At 50.7% G+C, this 11,698-nt stretch overlaps 2 protein-coding genes and 1 pseudogene across 5 annotated transcripts in view; 1 reads left to right on the top strand and 2 right to left on the bottom strand.

The window, feature by feature from the left end:
- LOC309657044 (cytochrome P450 4F6-like) overlaps positions 1-387 on the bottom strand; it is an 8,723-nt pseudogene extending 8,336 nt beyond the window's left edge. The window contains exon 1 of the transcript XR_014268295.1: positions 37-387. The product of XR_014268295.1 is annotated as a cytochrome P450 4F6-like (transcript). The remainder of the gene's footprint in view (positions 1-36) is intronic.
- The window catches only part of PGLYRP2 (peptidoglycan recognition protein 2), a 360,132-nt gene that overhangs the window by 293,402 nt on the left and 55,032 nt on the right, over positions 1-11,698 (top strand). The window lies entirely within an intron of this gene.
- CYP4F22 (cytochrome P450 family 4 subfamily F member 22) overlaps positions 10,397-11,698 on the bottom strand; it is a 30,052-nt gene continuing 28,750 nt past the window's right edge. For all 3 annotated transcript variants that reach the window (XM_082457717.1, XM_082457716.1, XM_082457715.1), the window contains 2 exons: positions 11,612-11,694; positions 10,397-11,252 (listed from right to left, as the gene is read on the bottom strand). In XM_082457717.1, coding sequence (XP_082313843.1) covers positions 11,075-11,252; positions 11,612-11,694 — 261 coding nt within the window. In that variant the 3' untranslated portion in view covers positions 10,397-11,074. The remainder of the gene's footprint in view (positions 11,253-11,611; positions 11,695-11,698) is intronic.

Below are 11,698 nucleotides of genomic sequence, written 5' to 3'. Positions count from 1 at the left end.
CCTGATCCCCCAGACCATCCTGCTATCCGCTCTTACCAGGCCCAGGGGACCCCAAAACCAGTTCCGTTTTGGGGGCTGCAGGAAACATCGGAGGCGGCAGCGGTTATCACAGAAGGCATAGATCCGGGCCAGGACGCGGGCCAGGAGCCAGGAGGCCCCGACCAGCAGCAGGAGCAGCCACGGGGAGGCTGCCACCGGCCCGAGTCCCAGCCAGGAGAGGCTCAGCTGCAGCATCCTGCGGGGCGGACGCGGTGGAGAGTGAGCTCCTGAGGATGAAGGAAGGGGCGATGATGGTGAGCTGTGAGGCAGAGACCAATAGAGGGACAGGAACAAGGGAGTGAGAGGCAGGGATGGTGAGTGCTGGGGACAAGGCAAGAAGGGCTCAGAGAGGGGAGGGAGACCCAGAGAAATCCAGAGGAGGGGGGGGGAAGGGGGAGGGGGAGAGAAGAGAAAGAAAAAACGAAAGGAAGAAAGAAAGAAAGAAAGGAAGAAAGGAAGGAAGAGACGAATGAAGAAATGCCCAAACTGAATCAGTGGTGAATCAATGGAAGGTTGTCAGGGGCTCCAGTTATGAGGAAACCATCATCCCTGGGGCCGGCTCTCTCCCTGGAGCCACCCTGTCTAGGACAGTATACACTTCCTGTCCCAGGCCAGAATCCTCAGCCCCGCCAACACTAGTCTGGCACCTTCTGTCAGAGCAGCTTGTCCATCACAACTTCTTCTGCCCTCCTCCTGGGAGGTCTTTTTCCCTGGCCCGACCTCTGAACTGGCGGAGGCTGGGCTTGGCTGAGTCACCCAATCCCTGCACGCCTGGCTGCCTCCTCCCCTCCTGGCGTCTGCCCAAGACTTAAAACCTGAGGCTGCTGGCCAGAGAGGAACCAGCTCAGGGTCACATGGCGCAGACACTGCACTCTCAGGACTCAGCACCTCCCACATGGGCTTGTTGGGGGATGGGCAAAGGTGACCCTGGGCCCCCTAGTTTACAGCCCACCCCTGCCCTTCCAAGGCCAGGGTGCGACAGGTAAAATCATGAATGTTCAGGTGCCAGGTGAGCAGGGCCTTGCCCAGTCTTGTCCCCAAACATCTCCAGGGCTCCTCTCCATGTGTGGGCCAGGAAGACGTCAAGCACCATCTCTCAGCACAGAATCAGGAATTTCAGAGGCGTGAAGCCTCTGCCCTCCAGGGCACACAGCCTGGAAGGTGTTCAAGTCCTTCCTCCAAGCAGCCCAGGGTCTAGGTCGAGACATGACTGCTGAAGCAGGAACAGAGAAACCAGCCTGGCTGGGGATTACCTGCATCAGATTCAGGGGATAAAGGGCCCAATCGGAAGAGGCCACCTGGAGGCATGAGGGGTAAGGCTGCAAGGGGCCAAGAGAGAGAACAGGGTCCATACAGGGGAGGGCAGAGCTGGGAGATCCTGAGTGGGCATCCTCACTGTGACTGTGGGCTGTGCCGACCCTCTCTGGACTCAGCCTTCCCATCTGGGAAATGGGATGTCAGCGTTAAAGGGAACACATCACATCCAGATCGTGTTCCCAAATTTCCCTGTAAAGTGGTCTCAGCCCCCATGAGGTTTCCTCATGGTCAGGCTCCAAGATGAGGGTGAGTTTGAAGGATGGAGCTGCTGAATGAGAGGATCTGGACAGACAGTCTTCCTGCAACTAATACAATGTTGGGGAAATGCCCAAATTTCCCCACCACCACCACCACCATCACCCCACATTCCTTCCAGGCCTACCCAATCTGGCTTCAGGTGGCTGATCCTGGAGCCCTCAGCAAGTTTGGGTGCGCTGCCCTAGATTCTTTCCCTCCTCGGCTGAGTTGGATCCACCTGCTGACAGGTCCAGCCAGAGAAGAGCCAGGGGCAGGGCTAGGGTAGGTGAGAGGCAGCAGGGCTAGCCAGATAGGGGTCGGGAGAAGCAGAGGGAAAGAAGAGGAAACAGAGGTCCAGAGAGGTGCAATAACTCCCTCCAGCCACACAGAGAAGTAATTCAACAAGACAGCACTAGTGAAAGTGAATCCTGGCATATAATGGGTACTCGTTAACTGTTTAGGGAAGAAAGGGACCTTTATAGCCATGAACGCTAAGAACTGGCCGCTCAAAATGTGGTCCTCAGACCAGCACCATTGGCTTTACCAGCAGCACCTAGGAGATGCAGAACTTTGGGCTCTAACCCGCAAAGGTGATCGCTGCAAATTTTCTGCCGTTGTCCCCAATAAGAGGAGGAGTTTATTTCTCTTCTCCTTGAATCTCGACTGGCCTGTTACTGCTTAACTAACATTGTGTGGTCAGGTGGTGCCATGCTAGTTATGGGCCTCGAAGAGGACTGGTAGCTTAAATTTACATTTGCTCTTCAAACACTTCCCCTTGGAACCCAGTCGCCGTGCAATAAGGAAGCCCAAGCCCCATGGAAGAGCTCTGATCAACAGCCCCAGCTGATCTCTCAGCCAACAGTTAGTGTCAATTGCCACCCACGTGAGGGAGCCATCTGGATGGTCCAGCACAGCTGAGCCTCCAGATGACCACAGACCTGGGTGACATCACATGGTACAAAAGAACCATCCATCTGAGGTCAGTCGACATGCAGAATCATAAGAGAAAATAGTCACTGTTTTAAGTCACTAAGTTTTGGGGGCTGTTCATTACAAAGTGACAGATCATTGCTGCAGGATTATACCTACCGAGTCAGAATTTATGTTTTAACCAGATCCCAGAGATTCTTATGCTTGTTAAAGTTTGAGAGTCACTGCTTTAAGAGACCTGAGTCAGGCTCTGCAAGGTATCTTAGGAAAACTTACCCTGTCTGTTCCCTCAGTTTTTTCATTTGTAAAATTAGGAGAAAAATCTGTATTTGCCAGATCTGTGTGGCTGTGTATTTATTGAGCATCTACTATGTTCCAGGCACAATTCTAGATGCTAGGATGCAGCAGTAAGCACAGCAGACATCATCTCTTCTGTCAAGGGGCTCCTCTAAGGGGGGAAGGGCGATGATCAGATAAATGATAAAGAATGTACCAGACAGTGATAGGGACATGAGGGCTTCCAGGAGGAGGTGACCTTTGAGAGGGACCCAACTGAAGAGGGGGAGTGGACTGTGTGGTTGAAAGGGTCCCATGGTCACAGGGTGAAGTGCCCAGAAGTAGGCACAAGCAAGCCTGTCCTTGTTCTTTCAACACCCACACTGTGTCTGCAGTTGCTGAGTCCTTGGGAGAAACAGCTAAGGTGAAAAAATTTGGTCCAACATTCAATCCAGAAGCAGGTGTTGAAGATTCCTTCATCATAGCCAAGAACTCAAAATCCAGCAGGCCTCTGGGGCCACAGGAGAGCAGGATCCATCACCCGGGTCTCCCAGCTTTCTGGATCAGATGGTAGAAGGGTAAAGGGAGACAGCATGGGGGGCAGGAAGCCTCAGGTGGGGACACTCTGTTCTGTGCCTGAGGAGGCTGGACTGTCCCCAATGGTTTCTCGTCAAACAAGGAACATCTCAGATGCCAAATCACACAAGCCTGGCTTATGGAATGTCCCCCAGCCAGTGTTGGAAGGAGGGGAGCCACTCACCCCCTGCCCCTTCTCCAGGGATCGTTCTACCGCCATCCAGAGCCAGGCAGTGGGCAAAGCTGTGCCAGACTGGCGAGGGCGGTCACTGTGAGTCACCAGACTTGGGCACAGCCCACCACCCCTCTGAACCTCACTCTTCACATCTGTAAAATGGGCTGATAAAACCTCACATCGGGGCTTCCCTGGCGGTCCAGTGATTAAGAGTCCATACTCCCACTGCAGGGGGCACAGGTTCAATCCCTGGTTGGGGAACTAAGATCCTGCATGCAATGCAGCGTGGCCAAAAGAAAAATAAATAAATAAATAAATAAATAACCTCACAGAGAGTTGCAAGAGTCTTACCAGACACAGGCAGAGAGAGTAGGGGAAAGTACATTTCAAAATGGTATGTGAGTAAAGGTTCAATTATAAACAAAACTTGTAAACATGTCTGTGTGCACGTTTGTATACGCATTGAAAAAATCCAGTAGAATCCACACAACACAGTGGAATTGGAGGAAGTAGAACTGGAGTCCCTAATGCATTTTTCACCCACACTGAGCTGCTATAACTTCTATCACTAAAACACAATTTTAAAAAGAAATAAGGATTTGGCACAGTGAAGGGCACATAGCTGGCACACAAAACAGATGAGCGGTTCTTATTTGGTGTCACCATAAAGACACACCTCCCAGGAATCAGCCTGGAGTCTCTCTGGAACAAGCATGCAGGCTGCCTGATGGCTGGAGTTTCACCTTTCCTTCCTCGGCTGTTGGGAAGGAACAAGTTCTGGATTCAGCAGAACTGAGTTCAAATCCAAGTGCTGCCACTCACTAGCTATGTGACCTTGGGCAAGTCAATTGCCCTCTCTAAGCCTCATGTCCTCCTCTGTAAATGGAGAAGTGGATTTATACCTCCCAGGTAGTTCATTCGTCAACAACAAAACTGTACTTGACCACCTACTCTGTACCAGGCACACTGCTAGAACTCAGGACACGGGATAAACAAGAGAGACAAGGTCTCTGGATTGTTGTGCTCATGTCTGATGAGGGAAGCCAAAAGGAAATAAGACCAAGTCAGATGGTGGCAGTAATGAAGGAAATTAACAGAGTGAGACGTGCTAGAAAGTGACCAAGGGGGCTGCTCTGGATGTGGCAATCTGGGAGGCCCTCCCTGAGGAGGTTACCTTTGAGCAGAAACCTGAGTGACATGGAAAAGTGGGTCATCAATGAGGACCGCCCCCTGAAGCCATGCCAGGACTGTAAAGCACAGGGTGGGGCACACATGTTCGTTCTTATACATGTTCATTCTTACTTCCGTCCTTAAATGTGCTGAGAAAATCAGGGCTGGTGGGGGCAGCAGGAACCAACCATACTGGAGACTCACAGTGGCTGATGAAATCTGACCCAACTCTCAGCCCCAAAGCAGGTTTGAGATCAAGAACAGACAGGCCCCTGAGGCCACACTGAAGGCAGGAACAGCTGGCAGAGTTGCCAGATTCCTGGCCCAGGTGGCAGAAGATCAAACAAACCGGTTTGGGAGCCAGAAAGCCTGGAGGAAAACTTAGGAAAAGTACAGAGGACACACACAGCTAGGAAAAACCACTAGGGTGTATTATTGTAGGCAATGTAGTCATTAATAGTCTTCTTCCTCCCCTTCCTCCTCCTCCTCCTCCTCCTCCTCCTCCTCCTCCTCCTTTGCCCCCCTCTGTTTATTGGGTGATGTTTGTTCACAAAAACTAGCCTGACCACCAAGGACCACCCCAAGCCACAGAAGGGAGGCTTGGAGAACAGACCCTTGGGAAGTATACTGTTATAAAAAAGACCATTTGTCCCCCTCTCCTCCCCAAGTGGTAGATTAAAGATAGCAGCAAACTGTTTGCTGCCCCTCTCCTTAAGAGATTGTGATGATTATTTTTTTGTGTCAACTAGGCTAGACTATAGTACAGTTATTTAGTTAAACACTTACCTAGGTGTTGCTGAGAAGGTGTTTTGTAGATATAGTTAACATCTACAGTCAGTTGATTTTAAGTCAAGGAGTAAATTATACTCCTTTACTTAAATGTAAATTGGCCTTATGCAATCAGTTTGAAGGCCTTAAGAGCAAAAATTGAGGTCTCCCAGAGAAGAAATTCTGCCTCAAGCCTGCAGCATGAACTCCTGCCTGAGTTTCAAGCTGTCCTACAGATTTCAGACTTGACAGCCCTCCCAAAATTGCATGAGCCAATCCTTAAAATAAAATAAATATCTGTATTATATATCTTAAGATAAATATATAAATCTTAAGACATAAATTTACAGATAAGATTTATATCATATAGAAATCTTAAGATAAATATATATGTATAAACAAGGGATAGATGATAGATGTAAATAGATATAGATAGATGATAGATAGATAGATAGATAGATAGATAGATAGATAGATAGATGATAGATAGATAGATGATAGATAGATAGATAGATAGATGATAGATAGATAGATAGATAGATAGATAGATAGATAGATAGATAGATAGATGATAGATAGATAGATAGATAGATAGATAGATAGATAGATGATAGATAGATGATAGATAGATAGATAGATAGATAGATAGATAGATAGATAGATGATAGATAGATAGATGATAGATAGATAGATAGATAGATAGATAGATAGATAGATAGATAGATAGATAGATAGACAGATGATAGATGCTGTTCATTCTGTTTCTCTGAAGAACCCAGACTGATACAGAGGTAAAGTCTAATTCCCCTCTCCTTGAACCTGAGCTGTCTTCAGTGACTTTGGGGACTTGGGAGTCTAGATCATAAGAAGCCTTGCAGCTTCCTTCAAGTCCTCTTGGAACACACCCTCTTGGACCCAGCTGCCATGTTAAGAGGAAACCCAAGCCACCCCACTGGAGAGGCCCCACGCTGAGAGGAGCTGAGGACCCCAGCCAACAGCCAGCACCAAATTGCCGTCTTGGAGATGGATCTTCAGCTGCTCCAGTGGAGCCCTAACCAAATCATAAGTTTGTGAGCAAACTAAAGTTTGTCATTTTAAGCTACTAAACTTTCTGGGAGTTCATTATACAATAAAAGTTCACAAACAGATACATTTCCAATATATTTGGAGTCCTCAAAAAATAGTTACGTGTGCATAAATGTTTGTACATACACTGAAAATGCTCATATACACAATTTTGTAAAACTAAAAAGAAATCACACCAAACTGCTGGGCTGGGGGTTGGGGAGCAGAAGCCGAGTGGAAATTTTTCCCAGGTAATATTTGGAGAGAGAGAGGAAGGGGAGAGAGAGAGAGAGAGAGAGAGGAGATAGATAATAAAGTGCTTACAACAACATTCCCTGACACACGGTCAGCACCAAGCCTGGTGTTTGCCATTATTTCTCTTATTTTATGACAGAATGAGGACATGGGCACCAGGCATGAGCTTTGGGTCCCTCTGGTGCACACATCAGGGACCTTACTGGCTGTTTACAAGCCCCACCCCATTCATTCTCACAGCCCTTAGCAAGGAGAAGGCTCCCAGGAGGGGAGAAAGCACTGGGTTTGGGGTCAGAAAGCCCAGTCAAAGCCCACCTTCGCCCACTCTCCAGCTGTGTGATCTTGGGCAAGCAACGTGCCCTCTCTGAGCCTCATTTCCTTCTTGGTAAAAAAGGCATAAGACTAAGCCTATAGGAATTAGGGAAGTGAACCCATGTATGTGTCTTAGTTTGGGTTCCCCGGAAGAAAACTCTGATGCAAAGATTCGAGTGATAATACTTTATTTGGAGGTGTCCCTGAGAAAAGAAATTAACTGTAAATTGTTTCCTTGGGAGGTGATTCCAGGAAATACCAGTAAGATAGTGGGGAAATGAGACAGAAAAGGGAAGGCAGCAGGTAAAGGGTGTTTTATTAAGGAAGTTCCCACTGTGGGCACTTGGGGCTCAGTCCCTCTGGGAGACAGCAAAGAACGTGCACCCACCAGTCCTCCATCAGGGCTGCTTCCAAGGGCATTATTTCTCCAGAATGGCCTGCCTGCTGCAAGCAGGAGGGAGGGAGGTTTGGACAGCAGCTCTTGCGATGAACACAGCCTGACGTGGACAGTTACAGTCATTTGGTGAGTGAGAGTCTCCTCTCCTCTCTTCCCAACACACCCATCCACACACAGCCACACACACATGCACACACCGATGCATGCACACACAATCTCACACACAGCACACATATACTCACACAATCACACACATTTTGACTCTTACACACATACACACACTCACATTCTTGCACACACACGCATGCTCACATATTCACCCAAATGCACCCCAACATACCAAGTCACACAAGACTGAGCTTGCACACACGCTCACACACACACACGCCGAACTAGTGGAGACCAGACGCCTTAGAGCCTGTTGTTCCCGGGCCCTCCTCCCCTCCTCCCTGTCTCTTTCATGCACCATCACAGCCTTTAGCGGAAAGTCAATCTGCATTACAAGCATGATGATCCTGTAAAATCCACATGACAGGGGAGAACGGAGGTGCAGCGAGGAGCAGTCACGTGCCGAGCCCACGGCTAATAAGGTGCAGAGCCGGGGTTTGAACCCACATGTGTCGCCTCCCAAGGCAAAGTTATTTTTGCTGGTGTCTGACGGAGTTGCAAGGGAAGGGGGTTGGGGAGAGGCCGGTACAATGTTTAGGGAATGATGCGCGCTTGGAGACCCTGAGTCCTGACGAAGATGTGGAAGAGGCAGCAGCGGCAAGAGCCGGGTGACTCCTGTAAGGCCCGGGACCGCATGTTTCCCACTCAGTCCGCGAGCAACTTCGGACAGGGGATTCCGGCAGACGATCCCACCATGCGCCACCTGGGGGCGCCCCAGGATCGGCATCCTAGGTTTGCCTTATCTCCTCCAAGCCCCCCCCAACCCTACCCCATCCCTGCGGACACCCTCTTCTGGGCAAAGAGGGGCTAGGGACCCAGCCAGGACCAGGAGCCCGAGAGATGGGGTAGAAAAGAACTCAGGGCCCCCTCTGAGGTCCCAAGGATATCGCTGTAGGACCTTAGGTGAGTCATTTCACTCTGGGGAACTCAGTTTCCCCCTCCGTTAAATGAGATAGTGACAGTACCCATTTCATAATAAGAGTTCCCTTGAGAATTAAATGAGAATATCTGGGAAGGGCATACAGGAAGCATTCAATCGATTCATATTTCATTGTTAACTCTGGAGACCCCTGGGGCTTGGTCCTTAAACCCCTCCTCTGTACACACACACACACACGCACACACCAGATGATCTCACCCAGTCTTGAGGCTTTTAAAACAACATCTAAACACTGACCTTCCCCAGATGTACATCACCAGCCCTGAACTCTCTCCCAAGTTCAGGACCCATCTATCCAACTGCCAGCCTGACATCTCCAACTCCTCCTGGCTCAAACTAACAGGCTGATCTCACCCCCACCTCACTCCCCCACCACCACCAAAAAAAACACACCACTTACTCCATTTGGAATTCTCCATCTCAACTGATAGTGCTTCCATCTTTCCAGGTGCTCAGACCCAAACATGGGGTCCTCCCATCCTCCCAAACCCCACATTCCATCCATCTGCAGACCTGCCAGCACTACCTTCATGAAACAATCATTTCTCATCATAATCCAACCACCCCTTTGCACCTCTACAGCTCCCAGCTTGGGTAGAGCCACCATCATCTCACATCACCCCCCCACCAATCTGATCTTCCTCATCCCATCCTTGCCACAGTCTCTCTTCAATGTAGCAACCCAAGACTGTAAGACCAGTCTTGTCCCTCCTTTGCTCAGAACCCTCCATGGCACCCCATTTCTGTCACAATAAAACTCAAAATCCTTTCAGTGACCCCCAAGGCTGTGTGAACTTATTTATTTGCTTATTTATCATTTGTCATCTGTTTCCCCCCTCTAGAATGTCAATGACGCAGGATTCAAATACTGCCTGGCTCACAGCAGATGCTCAAAAAATATTTGATGATTAATATGATTATTATAGTCATTGTCATTGGCCCACCTTCTATAGCACCATATCAGGCACTACTCCTCCAGCCAAAGACTTGGCAATCACCCTTACCTCCTCCCTCCCCTCAGCCCTCACAGCTAGATAGTCGCCCCTCCTGTCCCCCCAAACTCAGCCTCTCTCTTCCCTGAGTTTCCAGTCCCCTGTACACCCTTTCCAAGCCACCTCCCTGACACCCAGATCTGACCATAACCTCTCCTGCCCCTGCTCACAGACACTCTATAGCTCCCTATTACCCTCTGCATAAAGCCTGAACTGTGATGCAGCCCGCAGTTCTTGTGCTGTTGGGCCCTGCCCACCATTCCTCCACTCTGCCCCCACCCCCCAGATCCAGCCACCCCGGCCCCTTGTGAGTTCCACAAGCATACCACACTCTCTCCCACCACAGGACATTTGCAGATGCTGTTCCTGCTGCCTGGAATGCTCTTTTCTCCCTTGTCACAACCCAACTTTTACTCCAACTTCAGCATCAGAGTAGCTTTCCTTGAGCCACCCTCCACCCCCATTATGCTTGCACAGCACCAAGGCCTCTCTTGTCACAGGTCGCAAATAATTTTACCCATGGAATTATTTGTCCAACATATGCCCCCCCATCCTCCTGAGGGCAGGAATTTGCCTGGTGTTGTGCTCCTGGCCCAGTGCCAGCAGACACTTACTATGCAGTATGTTGAAGTAAATGAATGCACAAACTGTCCCCAGAAGTCTGAGTTCATGTCCGAAGACAAATGGCTTCCCAGCCTCCTAGCCCACAGCTTCCCAACAGTCCAGGATCCCTCATTTCCTTGCTGGAATCCGGGTGTAAGGATCTGACCTGGCTAGGGGATGGATGATGGGGGATGTCTGCATCCCCTGCTTTTATTCTGCAAAAATCAGGACACTCAGCAAAGGGCCTTTGAGCAAGGGAGGAAGGAAGGAGCTTGAAAGGGAGAGTCTGGGTTTACAAATCAACAACAAACAGCCTGGGCCCTGGGATGCAACCTGATTCCTGAGGAGTTCATCCACATAAGCTGGGGGCCTCAAGAAGGTGATGTTCGCGTTCAAGGTTCTGATCTCAGGCTCCAGTTCTCAAATCCTCAGTTTAAAAGCCAGCCGGCATCTGAAGTAGACTGGGCTTGTATCCTGGAGGCCTTAGGTGTCAGGTCTTAGGTCCTTGGAAGGCTCAGTGGGCGGAGCCTGAAGACCTGAATCCGAAGGATGCTGGGGCGGGGCCTGAGCCCGAGGGGAGTGGCCAATCCTGGTCCTTCAAACAAGAGGGCAGAAACTGGCATTCAGGGGGCGGGACCTGGACCTCAGGGGGCGGGATCAGACCCTCCAGGGTCGGAGCCTTGCCTTAAGTGGGTGTGGCATGCGCCACCAGGCTGCTTAATGAGCCTGGACTTCGACGGGCGTGGTCTATGCCCTCAGGATCTTGAGGGCGGGGCCTGGGCCCTCGGGGGCGGAACCTGGGCCTCTCTGGGCGGGGCTTGGGCCCCCGGGGATCCTCAGGGGCGCGCCGACCCTCAGGCCCGCGGAGGCAGCGGCTCCACCTTGAGCCAGATGCCATTCTCCGCGCGCAGAATGAGCTCGGGCTTCCGCCGCACCTTGCGCGTTCGGTCCACGCTCAGGCGGAAGCGCAGCAGCGTCAGCGCCACGGCCACGCGCATCTCAGCCATGGCGAAGCTCCGTCCGATGCAGTTCCTGAAGGACGGGGAACAGGGGGCTCAGGCCCAGCCGCTGTGTGTGCGGGGTCCCTGGGATGTGGTAAATGACCTCCCCCTCTGAACCTCAACTTGCAGACAAAGGCATCATAGAGCCGTTAGGAGCATGTGAGCCCAGAACTCAGGGCCTGGCATACAGTAGATAGTTGGTACCCATGGATGATATCGCAGAGTCTGATTTGGGGGCTCCCTGGTGTATTGAGGGCACGAAAAGGGTACCGGATTGGCGGGGACACCCGAGTGGACGTGGTTTCTGCTCCTGATGGGTGCATCCCTGACCTACCACTGGCCTCGATATTCCTCCTACGCTTCACCTGGACTGGGGAAAATAGAAGTTACCTGGGTCCTGCAGAGAAGGGCATGTAAGCCAGCGGGGAGCGCTGCTGTGGGTTGTCCGGGTCAAAGCGATAGGGGTTGTACACCTAG

Source organism: Balaenoptera physalus, assembly GCF_965194825.1.
Source record: "Balaenoptera physalus genome assembly, chromosome: 3".
NCBI lineage: Eukaryota > Metazoa > Chordata > Mammalia > Artiodactyla > Balaenopteridae > Balaenoptera > Balaenoptera physalus.
This window is presented reverse-complemented; position numbering and strand designations above follow the sequence as displayed.